The sequence below is a fragment of the Cavenderia fasciculata genome (genome assembly GCF_000203815.1).
Source record: "Cavenderia fasciculata unplaced genomic scaffold Scf_ET2XIPL01CNAVH-3, whole genome shotgun sequence".
Classification (NCBI taxonomy): Eukaryota; Evosea; class Eumycetozoa; order Acytosteliales; family Cavenderiaceae; genus Cavenderia; species Cavenderia fasciculata.
In genome coordinates, this window is record NW_004457723.1 from 1,788,809 (window position 1) to 1,806,278 (window position 17,470).

Consider the following 17,470-nt stretch of genomic DNA (forward strand, 5'->3'; position numbering starts at 1 on the left):
GAGGGAGGAGGGGTCTATCTACAAACAACAAAAATATATTCTATGATTGTTATTATTCATATTAGTTATTATCTAGTGTAAAGTTATTATTAAGTTATTATTATTATCATTATTAATTATTTTGGGTTATTTAATATGATTAAACATTTGTTGTGGGTGGGTAATCAAAGATGAGAGATAAGTTAGTGTATTTTGGGGATCGATGGTTGGTTGAGGTTGGATACGAAAGAATTGGTTAGTTGTTATATATTCGTTATTGATCATTATTTGAATGGGAAGGATTTGTGAATTAATTTATAGATGAGGTGAGGTGAGGTGAGGTTGGTTGGTTGATTTATCATTTAAGCAGCAGTTACAGCCTTGTTGTTCTTCTTGGCGTCAGTGGTGGAGGCCTTGTTCTTCTTGGCATCAGCCTTTTCCTTTTCAGCGGTCTTTTTTGCCTTGTCAGCTTCCTTCTTTTTGGAGGCTTCATCAACTTGTTCATCTTCTTCTTCCTCTTCTTCTTCTTCTTCTTGTGCGACTTCTTCCTTCTTTGACTTGGTGTCCTTCTTGGCATCAGTCTTTGACTTCTTGTCCTTCATTTCAACATCCTTCTTGGCAGCAGCGTCCTTCTTGGACTTGGCAGTTTCCTTTTCATCTTCAGATTCAGATTCTTCAGACTCTGATTCAGACTCTTCCTTGGGGGCGTCCTTCTTGCTGGACTTCTTGGTATCTGGCTTCTTTGGCTTTTCGTCGTCCTTCTTTTGTTTCTTGGTGGTTCTCTTCTTTTCCTCTTCATCTTCAGATTCGGATTCAGATTCAGATTCAGACTCTACCTTTTTGGTTTCCTTCTTCTTTGAATCCTTCTTCTTTGTATCCTTCTTCTTTGTGTCCTTCTTCTCTGGGGTAAATGAGAGATACTCGACGCTCTTTGGACTGATGATGAATTTCTCCAAGAGTGCTCTGATGGTCTTGGAGCTGCCAGATGACTTGATCAACAAAACGTCAAGGATATTAACGACTTCATCCTTTTCCAACTTGTCAACGAGGGAAGTGAGCTTTTCCTTTTCTCTGTCCAAACTAATGTCCAAACCCTTGAACTCAAGGAGACCCTTTGAAGCACTCTTTGCTCCAGCCTTCTTGGCAGTGTGTCCATAGATTATCTTGTATAAAGTATGAAGAGCTTCCTTTTGATCTTTGTTGAGATGACCAAATCTAGACTTGGCTAAAAGAAAAGGAAAAAAAGGAAATGGTTAGATTGATACCAAATAGATTAGATCTTTGTTTGTAGTCTTTTTTTTTCTATCCTTTACATACAATCTTCAGAGAGAGTCTCTAAATCCTTGCCCTTTGTAGAGAGTTCAAAGTGCTTGTTAATGACAGATGGATCGAAACGAGCGACTTCCTTCTTTGTTCTTTCGGCCTTTCCACCCTTTTCAAGGTTCTCTTGGAGTGGTCTCATAAAGTGTGACTTTTCATTCTCTTCACGCAAACGTTCCAACTTGCTCTTCTTTGGTGGTGCGTTTGGATCCTTTGGCTTCTTAACCTTTTCTGGTGCATTTGGATCCTTTGGCTTGGTTGGTTTCTTCTTGCTCTTTGGTGCTTTCTTACGCTTGCCCTTGGTTGCTGTAGAGGTGGTTGAAGTTTCATCCTTGGCTTCAGCAGATGAAGCGTCAGAGGCATCAGATGCGGCAGCAGCAGCAACTACTTCCTTCTTCTTGTTAGCAGCAGTAGTAGTAGCAGTAGTAGTAGCAACTTCCTCCTTCTTCTTGTTAGCAGTAGCGTCTACCTTCTTGGTATCATTCTTTGTTGTCATCTTCTTTATCTATTTAACAAAATAAGTTAAAAAGTAAGTAATTTGTTTAGAGGAGTCAAGTAAGTTGAAGTTAACAACAAGAAGAAAAAAAAAAAAAAAAAAAAGAAAAGAAAGAAGAAGAGAAGAGATGATAGTTTAAATTCAAGATAGATAGTTTGATTGATTGATTGATTGATTGATGATCGTCGTATTATAAATAAAAAGCAAGAAAGAAGATTAAAAGTTAAGTTGAAAGTTATTATTATTGATGTTGTTTGTTCAAAAGAGAGAGAGAAGGGTCGTTGATATTATTAATTACCAAATAGAAGATGTAGGGGATTGGCAATGAAGAAGATGATGATGAGTAGATGAGAAGAGATATAGATGATTTGTTTGTTTGTTTGCGATGAAGAGGTAATACCTTTAATTAGTCTATCTTTGAGAGAAAACCAAAACTTGTTGTAATAATAAAAAAGATGGTGCAGTCTTTTTGAATTTGGTGGGCGCCTTCAAACCAACTGAAAATTTTTTGAGCGCCAAGTGAAGAGACCACTTTTTAAAATTAATTGGCCAGCGGGATTGGATAATTTTATTTATCCGTTGGCAACACACCCCACATATCCTTTACCTTGACAATCCAATCCATACCACCGTTGACTGTTCGTTCAATGAAAGTAAAGTACTTTAATAGAGGGTCAGATATTTTAAACAAAAATAAATAAAAAAAAAGAAACTGATTGGTGTACATACCCAATCCATCCTTCAATCCATTATTATTTATGAGATCTAAATGAATCAAACAATATTAAATTTATCATTTCTTTTTGAACGAACTGAACAACAACAATTAGATACCCAAAACTACAACAATTCAATAACCATATTTTCACAAGTTGAACTTGTCATGTGAAGTCGATGAAAAACTCCCATAAGCAGGGTCAGTTCAAAATTAGGATAAATAATTTTTAATATGGTGATGTAAAGTTCATACTTACCTGCTGGTTTGTCAAACATGATCATATAGGTGTTTGGTGACTAAAAAGACTCTCTCTTGCACACCTGAGATGACTTTTAGCTCCCTCAACCATTACGGTGAGGGAACTAGCTAATTTCTGGGAGTGGGGAGTACTGCGCTTGTCGCATACTCCCTGAACACATATCAATTAATTTAAAATGAAAATATATCAATAACTACTTCTACTATTCTTGAATAGGTAGCATCATTGCGCTCAACTGTTGAAGTTGGATTATGAACCAGTACGTCAACATATTACAATCTATTTATTATTTTACATTATGCAACCAGTTCGTTTGTAATACTTTTAAAATTTATTTACATTAAATTAAATTGATTATCAGATTTCATCATTTGTTTGGCAGCTTTAGCACGAGCTTTGAGTAATTCAAGGTCAGCCTTTTCTTTTTGACTCTTTGGAGGATTGGAAGGAAGGAGGCCATGCATGAAAAAGACACCTACACCCTTTCTGAGTGTATCGATCGATTGGAGATGTTCATCTGTCTTTTTGGAACGAGCAGACTCTCTTTCAATGAGAACGACACGTTCAAAGATGGAAAGGGCTTGATCTTCTTGTTCCAAGGTGAGGATGTATGTGAAAACGATACGGAAAAATACGATCGACACTGGATCGAGATTGTGGAAATCGACGTTACGTAGAATGGTAAGAGGAAAGATAGAGTGTTCGATAAGTCTTCCCAAGACATTGGCAAGGTTGGATACGGCAGACAATGCATTAGACATGCTTGAAAGATTCTTTAGACGATCCCAAAGATTATATTGTAATGTGGATTTGTAGGCACGGTCATGGTGACAAAGACGATCCAACAAATGGTAATAGTATGGATTAAACTTCTTTTCCTTTAAACAACAATGTAATGCAATATTAACTACTTCCTTGTCTTGTTTATCTTTTAATTCTAATTTCATAATCTTATCAAATGCATCTGAGAAATCCTATGATAACAAATAGATAGATAGGTTAGTTAGAACAATATTATTATTATTAATCAATTAATTACTTCTATTATTGTTTCTACCTACTTCACTTGACATGATAATACAAAAGATTGATTTTTGAATATCTGTAACCATACGATTGGCAACTGCCAATTTTAAGAGATCACTACCATAGTTGTTACTTTGAATAGCCATACCTCCTTTGGCATTTGGTGTTCTGAGGTCAGACATTTTAGTGGCAGTGTTGGCACCGGCCCATGATGAACCAACCAACCACCATCTACCAGTGTTTCCAACAGACTCGAGATCCTTTAATGAAATATTCATAGTGTTTGACTTCATGCTAGAATCGGATGATTTCAATAATGATCTAATAGCCTTTTTCAATTGAGTGAGTGTTTCAATCAACTTTGTATTTTGAATCTTATTGTTCTTCAAATTGGTCATCATATCCAACATAAAGTTAATCTTTGACAATTGATCACCCTTTTCATTTTTATATTCACCATGTTTCTTTTGAACCAATAAAATAATATCTTTTAATGAAGTTGGATCATCTCCTCTTAATTGATATCCAATATCTATAAAAATTAAAATAAATAATATTTAATTAATAATTAAATCAATTAGTTACTTTTTGTTTGTTTGATTTACATACTTTGAATAATTAAAGATAATAAATTAATATCCAATTCTGAAAATGTGCCAATATAACGTTTGGCCAAATCAACGACCAAAGATTTACTAAGAACTTGGAAATTGTAGAGATGACAAATAGTAACGAGATAGTTTGATACTTCAGACAAGTTGTCTGGTTTGGCGTATGCCTTTTGATAGGCTTGGAATAATTCTTCGATAAAGGCACCACCCAAATCAGTACCAATTCCACCATTGATTGCTGTAATCAATGCTGTGTTGGCATGAATAATATTATTAACAACTTGATGTTTATCTCCACAATTAATTAGAATCAATTCAATTAAAAATTGTTTTAATACTAAAAAAGAAAAAAGAGGTTAATATTTGTATATTTGAGATATATAATATCTTTCTCATGTTTACTTACTATTTCTTGGATGTTCATTAAAGAGTTGTGTGATTTCATTATACATAATATGAAAGTTATTAGTTGCCAACTTGTTTAATATACCTTTAATCTTTCTCTTTAAATTAATTTCCTTTAATGTTAATGGAGCGGCAGAGGTAGTAGTAGTACTATTTTTGTTGTTATTATTATTATTGTTGATATTATTTTGAATATTTTCAGTTTGTTGTTGTTGTTGTCTTAAATGAGGTGGGACATATTTACCCATACCTTGACTTCCAACACCAACATTATCCTTTATAATCTCTCCAGTCTCTGCATTTAAAACTCTACCATAAATATCTTCCTTTGTTATAATTTCTTTATCTTCTTTTTCTTCTTCTTCTGGGTTATCTTCTTCTTCATCTTCTCCTTCTTCTCCACCTTCAATGTCATCATCCAAATCTTCATCGTCTTCGTCATCTTGGTCTTCACCATCACTTCCACCTTTGCCCCAAGCTTCATCACTATCTATTTCTTCATCATCCTCACTATTGATTTCTGGATAATCGTCACTTAATTCGTTTGGATCAAATTCTGCATCCTCCAATGGTTCGACACCTTCCTCGTCATAACTAACGTCATCATCATCATCTTCATCATCGTCGTCAGCACCATACGATCCATCCAAAGCACTTAAAGCATCTTCCAATTCATCAAATAATGCATCTGGATCATCATCGTATTCACCCAAATCATCTTCATCCAATTCATCCATATCATCCATTTCTTGTTCATTTTCCATTTCCTCATCAACTTCTTCGTCAACTTCTTCTTCTTCTTCTTCTTCTTCTTCTTCTTCTTCTTCTTCATCTCCTTCTTGTTCTGAATCATCACCAAGAAGATTGATTTCACCTTCATCACCAGAATCTTCTATTTCATTGTCATCCAATACATCTTCAAAGTCATTTTCATCATATTCTTGATCGTCGCCATCTTTATCATCATCGCTATCTTGTTTCTTTTGATCTCCATCATTTTCAGACAATGGTTTAAATAATGCTACAAAATATAATTAATTAATTGTCAAGTTTCTGTAATATATATATAATATTACATACTATCTAAACCATCATCAACAAGAGTTTGACTAATATAAGTATCACCATTCTTTTTCTTCTTTTTGGCAATACCCAATTTAGATTCCAAATATTTGATTTCACGTTCATCGGCATCCAAGTTATCACTACCTCTGACACCAACAGCCTTTAATATTCTATCTTTTGTTCTTTCTAATCTTTCTCTTTGTTCTTGGTCACGTTCATCTTGCATCTTTTTGTCATACTTGTCCCATTTCTTTTGAGTTCTTTCTCTCTTTACCTTGATTTCATCTCTTCTCTTTATTCTTTGTTCTTCTGCCTTTTCTGGGTTTCTTCTTTCAAACTATAGATAGATAGAAATAGAAATATGTATAATTAGTTTAGTTTCATGACGACAACTCCTCCTATCTTATCCTCCTATACATACCTGTTGTTGATGAAATACAAGTTTTCTCTTTTTCTTATCATCTCTAACAGCCTTTCTTTCATCCTTTCTACTAATTCTACCTCTTTTATTGTTTCTATTAAATGATGTAGAGTATGATTCTTTGTTATTGTTATTATTATTATTATTATTGTTAAAACTTTTAAAAGCAGGACGTTCTTCATCACGAGCAGGTTTCTTTGAGTTTATTTCATCTTTTAAAGATTGTGGTAACTCTAATCCTTTACCTGGAGCTCTTTGTTGTTGTTGTTGATTTCTGAATCCAAATCCCATCTCTCTCTCTCTCTTTCTCTCTATCAACTAAATAAATAAAGATTGGGTAATGAAAAATAGATGAGGTCTCGACGATTCGTTCGTTTTTTTACATTTTTAGTTTGAAAATATGAATATGATTTTTCAAACACTTTTTCTTTCATTTTTATATTATTATTATTATCTTTTGAAGTAATAAATAAATTGTTCGAATCATGGGAACAAAAAAAGATTTAAAAAAAAAAAAGAAAGAAAAGATATTGCTTCCTCTCACAAACCTTCAGACTGGATATATATCCAAGAAGGTCCAAAAAAAATATTGTAGAGGATTATAAGAAATTGGAGACAAAACTGGATTGTCAAAAGCGAAAAGTTATGGTGAAAACAATAGCGATCATAAGTAGAGAAAATTGTCAACTGTCCAATCAAAACGAGAAACTAATTGAAGAAAGCCAAAAACTTAAAGAAGATATGGATGGAATCAAAAAGATGATCGATGACTTATGGTCTTCACATAATTCACGTGTCAAGGAGATCCAAGATAAATCTTTCAATTTTGAATAATAAAAGATTTTATAAATGTTGAAATATTGTGAATAAATAAATAAATTCACCACTAGATCCCATGTTGGCATTAAAAGTCTGGCTCAAAAATCTTAAAATAAAATAAATAAAGAGAAGACCGACCTATAGGGTATTAGAATTGCAAAAAAAATAATAAAGATTTTGATTTTATTATTAATAATTTTTGAAAAGGTTATTTGATTATTTTACTTTTGTTTTTTAAGAAATTTTGCTATTAATACTTTTGATATGTTGGTTTGGTAGTTGGGATTTGGTAGTGGTTGGTAGTAGTAGGGGAGAGGATCAACAATAGAGTTACTCTCTTTATCTTTTATCATTTAATCAACTTCCATAAGTGGTTGATCAGTTCCTTCTGGAAGTGGTTCAACATCAACTTCAATGTCGGCAGATCCAGTGTCATTGCTGCCGTTGCTGGTGGTGGGGATGGCAGATTGTCCACGTGTATTGTTGTTGGTAGAGGTAGAAGTGGTAGAGGTAGATGAGGAGGTAGCAGCCTGAGCACGTGAAGAAGCAAAAGTAGAAGTGGTTGGAGCTGATTGCAAGTTGGTGGAACTAACGGCCGATGAACGACCACTGTATCCACTTCCTCCATTCCATGCAGAGTTGCTAGAACTACTTTCATAACCGTTTGGTGAGTTTCCACCGCCACCATTACTATTTTCACCGTTACCGTTGCCATTGCTACTGTTCATTTCAGTGGTAATATCCTTTACCTCTTTAAGTCCCTTGTTTAAGTGGAAATCTGGGCTATAGGTATCCTTTCTACGGTAAAAGAGGACATAGGCGGCATCAGTGATAACGTTGGATGCGTCGACATTTTGAGTGTGACTGTCGTCAAACTTTACCCATTGATTCTCGAGCTCGTTGAGAGCATATGCAGTGTAATGACCACCACCCATCGAGCCATAGTGGTTCGAGACGGCAAAGAGGTCATAGACTGGTGGACTGTCGGATGGCGACAAGACGTGAGACGAGAGATCCAAGTCCTTGATTGGGAAACGCACAAGAGTGTCGAGCTTTTCTCTCCATGCCTTTTTGTAGCTGAAACGCTTGAGATGGATGACCAAGATGGGTGGAGCAGACCAAATGTCAAACTTTTTGGTGGCTTGTTGATGCACCTTGCACTTGCTGCAGTACCATGGGTCCTCGGCACCGAGCTTTTCAGTGCTGGTAAATAGGTCGATGCAAGTCTTGAGTTCAATCTCCTTTTCAGAAGCAATGTCACGATGGAAGGTATTGTACTGGCTATTCTCAAGTTGTCCGGCGTCAAAGTGACGGTCAAAGGTTTGTCCCTCCCAGTGAAGAGTGATCATGTCAAAGTTGATGGGGTCGAATGCAAACTTTTTGGGTGGTGCCATCATAGAGTCCTTATTGTCGACGGTCATTTGGAAAATAAATCTTGGGTCTCTTGCTGGCTTTTGGTGGTTGATTCTGTTGTAATTGTATGGTCTGTAGCCACTGTAGCTATTGTCTTCCTCTTCTTCGGATGGTTCGTTTTCAATTGGTTTTTGGTTGCTATCAAAGATCTCCTTGATTCTGTCTTGTTCCTTTAACAATCCACCCAATCTCTCTTGAATGTGGAAATACAAATCTTCAACACTTGTCAATTCGGCAAATGGTACTGAAAGTACAAATGGGAAATGACTATGATATCCAGTTTTCATTGTTACTTTAATTGTATGATTTGCTGGATCCTTTAATTCATATCTAAATTGAAAATAATAAATAAATAAAAGGTTAATAATACTGTTCATAGATTAATCTATTTATCCTATGATTTACGTACACGACGATTGGATCTCTATTATGAATACTATCAAGAGTACCAGTTGGTTTCAAATGTTTGTTAATTTGATTGTTACTTTGAGAAGTGGCAAACAAATGAGAGATGGGAGCAACGTTTGGTTCGGCGGCGAGTTTTTCAAGCAACTCTTGGACGGTTGAACTCTTGTTCAACTCGATCGAGTGTTGAGTTGGCAAGGCGTTTCCGTTGTATGGTACATAGACAACAGACATGATCTTTCTAATGTTGACTGGAAGTGGCAACGACAAGTACATGAATGGATCAAAGGTGATAGAGATGTTTTCGCACTCTGGACAAATTAACTTTGACTTGAGTTGTGCTTGGAACCAATCGACAATGATCGATTTGTTACGAGCTCTGTGCATCTCCCATTGCTCGTTGGCAATGATTTCGTCGGCTCTACCGTCATAGTCCTTGCCCTCAAAGAATGGCTTCTTCTTGACTTGGTTCATATCCTCGTGAAGACCATCGAGCAAAAAGGCCAACAATTCTTGACTGTCGTGTTGTTGGTAGCCCATAAATTGGGGAGCAAATCTTTCAATGGCCGTCTTAAAGTTTCTTGGTCCTACAGATGTCATGTCTCCCTTCCATATTTGCTTGATCAAATTGGCATACTCTTTGGCCAAATCACCATTACATCCAAGTGGATTATCAACATTTAAATCTTCTAAATGTTTTTCATTTAATAAATATCTTGTTAATGGAATTGCATTACTTAAACACTAAAGTTAAAAAAGAGAGAAATAAAAATAAAATTAATAAATATAAAAGAAAATAGATATATTATATTTCTTTTTTTCTTTTTCTTTTTGACATACTTGAAGTGAAGAATTCATAAAACAGGTATTACCAAGATTATCTAAACCTGCAATACCTGGACGTGCTGGTCCATTTCTTTGATTATATCTTGAAGAATAACCTGAATAAGATGATGAACTCTTTTCTTGTGGCCATGAACCATCTGCTAATCTTTCGTCAAATAATACCTAATAAATAATATAATATATTTTAATTAGAATACATCTATGTTTTAATAATATTCCTTTTTTCTTTCTTTATCTTTTCTTTATCTTATCTTTACATACATTTTGACCTTCAATTAATCTACAATTTGAAATGTATTCTGGATTTTTAAGTTCATTGTATTTGCTGTGATTATAGTAATCCCAAACTCTAACGTTTTGTGGCTCAACATCGAGGAGTTTGCATACTCTTTCTTTGAATTTGTTGACGGTTTCATTTTTGCTAGCAAAGATATCAAGAACGTTGCTTTGTTGTGAAGATTTAAATACTTTAAGTGGTACTGGGTAATTATAATCAATTGAAGAAGACATGAAATTCTTTGCTACCTTTCTTGATACAATTGGACTACATCCATATGATTTTAAAAAGTAATTCCATACCTATAAATATAAAAAAAAATATATATAAAAAGATTAATATTATATTTTCTATTCCTTTTGTTTTCTTTTTTTCTTTTTACATACTTGAGCAGGAACAACAGCAAAATGAGTATTTTCAGTTTGACCTGGTTTAATAAATTCAGTTCCTGGAACAAGAAGATTCGAGTTGTTGATTGGACCCAATTCGTCTGGGCTAAAAATATTCTTTAACCACTTGTCATACCATTCATAGTTGATCAAAAACCAAGACTCACCGACTATTAATGGAGCTCTTTTGATAATATCCTTGGTGTCATTGTTGATCTTTTTTCTTTCATCTTCTGTCAAATTGGCATATTCATTGTCTTCGGCGACGACAGTGGTGGTGGTAGTTGGGGTTTTGTTGTTATTGTTGTTGTTATTGTTGTTGTTGGTTCCATTACTGTCTGTTGCTACTGTAGCATCTCCATCATTAGAGACTACTACACCGTTTGACGGTCCAGCAGGAGCAACAGAATCTTTTTCTAGTGACATGTTGGATGACTCTTCTACTTGTCCAATACCGTTGTTGTTGTTTGGAACAGAAGTCGATGAGAGTGATGGTGATGAACCTGCTGACGACGTAGAGTTGATCTCGACAAACGACGAATCAGTGGTCGATGACATATTCTCAAAGCCGGCACTTGGCGAGTCAAAGCTGTTTGACTCGGCGGAATGGCTGTTTACTGCTGGGCTTTCTGTCATCTTCTCTTCTTCAAATTGCTCTCTTTTTCTTTTATATTCTAAACCGTCCGTGACTGCCGTCTTGTTGTCTTTAATTGGTGTTGGTATTCTTGTTGTTTTTTTGGTTATATATAATATATAATAATAAATATTGCTACAATATGGTTTGTTTGAAAATTATACAAAAAAACTATTATAGATAGATAGTAGAATGAATGATTATGTTAAATCTTGATTTTATACGTTAAATATATGTTCTCTCTGTCTCTGTCATATTTACTCTTTTTTTTTTTAATCTACTAGATATATATATATCTGATGTTGATTGCTAGTAATAATACTCTATAGTAATGATAATCTGTACAAGTAAAGAGTAGAGTAAAGTAATAAAGAGTTAGAGATAAGTTTAAGAAAAAAAAAAAAAGAAAATATGAAGAAAACAGATAGATTGTGGATGATGGGTTGAAGTAAAGCAAAAAAATAAATGAAGAGTAGAGTAGTAATTCGGTTCGATGGGTGGGAAAGTAGAGAATCTCGAGGATTTACTTTCTAGTCTCTCTTTCCTTTCTTTCTTTCTTTCTTTCTTTCTTTCTTTACCTACAATTTTTTGTTAATCTATCTATCTCCAAACAAACATGTAATTTTAAATTAACTTTTGTTGAAGTGATGAAACAGGAAGCAGGCAGTTGTAAAAAAAAAAAAAAATTAAATTTAAAAAGGGAATAAACCAACCTTCCTGCTGGGTGACTAAGATGATGTCAACGACAGAGTTATTTATAGATAGAAACTATATAGTTCTACTTCCTTCCAATCTTATCTTCTATCTATACTTCTCTCTCTCTCTCTCTCTCTCTCCTCTCCAACTGTGATTATTTACTCTTTTCGAAAGTTTTTGATTATACTCACTCTCTCCTTCTTTCTTCTTTTGTGTAGAGTAATTCGCTTCAGATGTTTGTAACACCAGCTTTTGCGAAATTAAATAAAATAATAAAACAAATAAAATAATTTTTGCTTTGTAGTTTCGTGGTTGGGTTGAAATCACACACGCTTTGCTTGATTCTTGTTTTTCTCACTCCATCCATCCTTCTTCTTTGTTCAAAAAATTTTCATAGTTGTACATTCATTGAACGTGTCCCTCCGTCGATCTAGACTATGATCACACTGCCGCTACGACTCGACCAGTATGCTCACCAAGCTTGCTTGTCGATATTTAAATATACAACCAGATTTATTATTATTCGAGATAGATAGAATGTTACATCACCATGCATTTGCTATTGTTATTATTATTGTTATTATTGTTATCACCAACAACAACTTCACTGTCATTGTTATTGTTATCTTTGTCCACGATAAGTGGACGATCATTATTATCATCATCTATTTGATCATTGTCATTATTATTATTAATAATTTTCTTCTTATTATTATTATTATTATTATTATTGGTATTATTAATTTCGGGATGAAGATGTCTATTAATATCCTCTAGATTCTTTTGTAGAGATGCCATTGTATCTACAATGGATTGATAATGTGGATGAGTGATAGGAGTTAATTTACAAAGTTCTTGGAATAGTAGCATGTATCTTGGACACCTGCCAACTGGCATGACAAGATAACTTTCCAAACCAAGTGTATTTGAACCTGGATCCAAACCAGAGTTTCTTCGTTTCTCTAAAAACCTAACAAATGATTTGTTCTTTTGTCTAATATCTCTCAACCGCGTCAGGGCTCTTTCATATCCAACAATATAAGTTATAAATATCTCCAATCTAAATGTACTAGAAAAGGCCAATGCATAATTCATTCCATTCTCTAGGTCTACACCCAAACTAGTCTCTAAAGCATTTAAAAATCTTTTACTCTGATCCTTTACATCGACGGCATTATTAAATACAATCATCATATCATCTTTGTTTAATACCTTTTCAACTAAACATGGTTCAATATAATTCTTTAAAATTGAAAGAATAAGAATAAGAAGAATAACTAAAAGTAAAGATAACTACTATTCATCAATAATAATTATAGGTTCCAACATACTTTAATAAGTATATCTAAATGATTATAATATGATATTTCAGTATTGAGTATCTCTTGTAATACTAGTTTTCTTCTATTGCATCGATCAGTTTCTTCATCTAAAACACTTATAGTCCTCCTTAGTTGTTGACTATTATTATTATTATTATTATCACTATCCATTCATTATCTCTATCTCTGTATGTTACATTATCGTTCTTGTTTAATTGTCAACGACGAGCTCTTTCTTCTGTGTTCAAAAGGATTATTTGAAATGGAAATTGTTTGCAAATTATAACCTTTTTTTTTCCATCGTGATTAATATTTATTATTATTATTTATTAATTCCAACACTTAAGTGTTGGATGATTGTGATTGTGATTGTGATTGTGATTGTTGTTTATGATGTTGTTGAACAACAAAGAATCTAGAATACATAAAACAAAGATCATTGATATGATTTTGAAAGATTGATTTCAAAGCTACCATGAATACATCAGAGTTTGTATCATTCCATTCTCTCTCGATGATTGTTTCACCAGAGTCTTTGTTGGTTTTGACATAGTATTGATTCTTTGAGGGTTGATTGGTTTTGATGAAATTCCAAATACTCATCAATACATAGGTAATCTCTTCTGGTGTTATCTTGGCAAACAATTCATTGACAAGTGATAGAGGATGTTTGATAAATTGTCCATTGACCAATATTTGAATCAATAAACAAGTTTGTTCAAAATGGGTTGATTGTCTTGGATCATCTATACTCTTTTCAGTAAACCAATATGACATTTCATTTACCAATAAACTTTTAATTACTTCTAAACATCTGCTTAATTCTCTTCCATCTAAAGTACCAGAATAAATTTATAAAATAATTAGAATACACAATATATATAATGTTATTTTTTTGTTGTTTGTAATCATTACCAAAAGAAATAATTTCCAATATTTTCCATAAAATAAAATCTTGTTGGAATAATTTACGAAGATAAATATCCTTTTCAAATTGTGATGGTTTTGGTATAATATCTTGATAACTTTCAAATGTTGGACTCATATGACTTGGTAATACTCGCAATAAAAATTGATCAGTTAGAATGATTAATTTTTGTGTCTTGTTATCTAAAAATATTTAAAAATAAATATATTAATATATTAATATAATAATAATGATTTCCTTTTCTTTTTCATTTTAATTTCATACTTGAATCATTTGAATGAATGATACCATATAATAAATCTACAATATCATTTTCATTTGATAACATTTGATAGTTTTCTGGTAAAATATTTTCCATTTGTTGGTGATGATGATGATGATTATCATTGTTTTCTAGTAGATGATTCTTTTTAATATTTTTAAAGGCATGATGTCTTGGATTATGCATATCTAAAAATTTGTATTGATAGGCTCTTCTTTTGAAATTTGATTCCAATAATGTTTCTCCCTCTGCATTTGAAAGGTCTATGGGGATATCCAATGATAATGGTGTATAAGGATCGAGTGATAATTGAACAGCATCGATGATAGCTGATGAAGAATTGATTGTAGAGTCTGATGACCCCATAATAGGATGTCCATTATTTGGAACTTGAACAATGATTGAATTGGCAGGTGGTATATAATAAGTGGCAGAATATTTAGTTTTAGAACAAGGTGACAATAAATAATTGAAAATTAAATCAACTCCCCAATTCACTGTTATTATTGTTGAACTACATAAATTAATGACTAAATACGGGCGAATGAATTAGTATAGTATTTTGGTTGATAGATAGATATATTTATAAAACATTCTAATAACTTACATAAAGATTTTAATTTTTGAATAATAATAATTCTTTGATATTCTGATTTTTGATTAAATGATGATTGTTGTTGACCATTATTATTATTGATATCATTTAAATTTGAAAAGATTAATGATAATATTCTTTCACCAAATATTCTTTGTTCTATTAATTGTTTTGTTGAATATTCATTGTTGGTTTCAGACAATGTTGTTATCTTGTTGTTGTTGTTGTGACAATGTACCAATCCATAGTGATTAAATGATATTGTTAGGATGGACAATAATTTAATTGAGTTGGTCAAATTGAAAAGGTCAATGACCATCCACCACTTTTTAGAACAAGTTTTAAATACACAATCCTTTAGTATATCACCAATTTGTTGTTGTTGTTGTTGTTGTTTGTCATTTGGATGATTTACAATAGTATCCAAATTTTTAATAAATTCCAATCTATTTTGATTATCAGTGTCCAATAGTAAGACTGTTTTATAGGATGTATATAATGCTTGGTTTATGACATTTTTACCAAGTACATTTGATATTTGGTGACTTGCTTGTACAAATATCTTGAATTGTGACCTAGTGGTTGATCTAACCAACAAAAATGACAACACCTTTTGAGCCAAATAATTGTTACTACAACCATCCCAAATACAAGCCAATACAATCAACTCTAATAATTGTATAGACAATGGGTTTTCAGAATCTTTCAATACTCTTTTACATAAATCCAGTATATCAATATTACCCAAAATATTAATATCTTTTTTTAAACTATTATTATTATTATTATTGGGGTTTCTATTATTTATCCAAGTTGATTGTAAATGAGTTATATAATGATTAAATAGTTTAGTTGCAGTTCTACCAATTTGATTATGATTTAATAGTGTTGAACAGTTGTATAATAGTATTATAATATCATTGATAAAGGTTGATATGTCTAGATTGTTTAATATCCATTCCAATCGAGATTCAATTCTAATGATGATGTCATTATCCTCTTGATTATGATGTTGTTTTCGTTGTGATAGTGATTGAATAGTATCAAATGTGAATATTGATAGAATCGGTGGTAAAACAATTGACAATACAGCCGGAGAAACAATGAATAATAATCGTTCCAATGATATAATCCATTGTCTATCATCGTTATCATTGATGATCTTTTCTAGAATATATTTTTTTAATAATTCAACAAATATACTTGGTTGTTGAATAATTAAATATTCTAAATTTTCTCTATTTCCATTTAGATTATTATTATTACTACCTTGCTCGAAACCACTTTTAAATAAATATTCCAATGTTTGTTTTGGATATTTTAAACCATAATAACTTATTATCCAACCATTATTATTATTATTACTATTACTATTATTGTTGTTGTTGATAAGTTTGTCCAATGATTGTAAAAAGATATTATTATTATTTTCGGTATTGATTATAGTTGAAAGTGTAAATAGAATTGATAATAATATTCTAATGGACAAGTATTTTAAATGATTGTATATGGTTGATGTAATGATAGAGTCTGATGATTGTTGATCATTGTTACTTGTTGTTGTTGTTGTTGGGATGATCCATTGACTAATGGCTTGAATACTATCGATACACCATTCAATGATGAGTTTATGCCAAACAACCGATTCCTCTTCATCGTCTGTCACCAGCTCAATAAAGAATTCGTGAATGGTCAACAATACATCGTCCATCTTTTTAAATGATCCATTTGATTTGTAGATCTTTTGGTTTTGTTGATAGATCTGTGACCTCAACTCTTTTCCTTGTGGTGATTTAATATGTTCATAATCTTCTTTGTTCTTTTTCTTTAAAGGAGTAGTAGTAGTAGTAGTTGATGATGTTGTAGATGTAGATGTAGATGGAGTGTTATTATTATTATTAATATCATCATTCATTTCATTCCATTGACGTTTCTTTACAGGTTGTGGAGTTGTTTGTGGTGATGATGTTGATGATGATGGTTGTTGTTGTTGTTGATTTTGTTGTTGTTGTTGAAAGTTCTTTGGTCTAATATTCTTATTGTACATCTTGTGTGCTAGTGATGGGGTATGTGAAGGTGAGGCTGATTGAATGCAACAATGATTCAAAAAGACTAGTTGTAGTTGACCCAATTGATGTTTGCGCATTGCAGGTATCTGCTTGATGGTTGCTAGGTATTGTTTGATCGTGTCATATGTCTGCACAAACAATGTCGATTGTTCAAGACTGCTTGATGGCGGCTTGACATTATTCTCTTTGTTTTGGATGATTAGATTCAGAGACTGTCTATCATCTTGTATTAACCTACAAATCTCTATTGTTGTAATCGTCATTATTATATAATACACTTATTTTGAATACATATATTTATATATTATATTTAATAACAATATCTGATCATAAAATAAAATGAATGCTTGGGAACTTCACAATCAAACTTGTCTTTTTGAAAACTAATTTATTATCCCCATTTTCATGAATGAATGTTGCCAAATGTGGCTAGATCTTTGATATTGTATAGACAAGTCGGATGATATTAATAATTAACAACAATTATAATTCCTTCAATAAGAAAATAATTATAA

At 32.5% G+C, this 17,470-nt stretch overlaps 3 protein-coding genes across 3 annotated transcripts; all 3 read right to left on the reverse strand.

Moving 5' to 3' along the window:
• Positions 1 to 341: 341 nt before the first annotated feature.
• On the reverse strand, positions 342 to 6,734 carry DFA_07540 (uncharacterized protein; the record flags this gene model as incomplete). The annotated part of the gene is made up of 10 exons (XM_004367342.1): positions 342 to 1,204; positions 1,297 to 1,804; positions 2,290 to 2,326; positions 3,112 to 3,746; positions 3,834 to 4,330; positions 4,408 to 4,746; positions 4,816 to 5,835; positions 5,895 to 6,216; positions 6,301 to 6,618; positions 6,684 to 6,734. The coding sequence occupies 10 exons, from the start codon at positions 6,732 to 6,734 to the stop codon at positions 342 to 344; spliced, it is 4,590 nt and encodes a 1,529-aa protein (XP_004367399.1).
• Positions 6,735 to 7,472: 738 nt separating this feature from the next.
• Positions 7,473 to 13,272, reverse strand: DFA_07541 (peptidase C19 family protein; the record flags this gene model as incomplete). Its single annotated transcript, XM_004367343.1, has 7 exons — positions 7,473 to 8,862; positions 8,903 to 9,681; positions 9,778 to 9,945; positions 10,045 to 10,362; positions 10,447 to 11,113; positions 12,324 to 13,021; positions 13,111 to 13,272. 7 exons carry the CDS (start codon positions 13,270 to 13,272, stop codon positions 7,473 to 7,475), a joined length of 4,182 nt encoding a protein of 1,393 aa, XP_004367400.1.
• A 171-nt stretch (positions 13,273 to 13,443) lies between these two features.
• DFA_07542 (RmlC-like cupin family protein) lies at positions 13,444 to 17,218 on the reverse strand (the record flags this gene model as incomplete). The annotated part of the gene is made up of 4 exons (XM_004367344.1): positions 13,444 to 13,934; positions 14,074 to 14,211; positions 14,294 to 14,821; positions 14,899 to 17,218. 4 exons carry the CDS (start codon positions 17,216 to 17,218, stop codon positions 13,444 to 13,446), a joined length of 3,477 nt encoding a protein of 1,158 aa, XP_004367401.1.
• Positions 17,219 to 17,470: the final 252 nt, after the last annotated feature.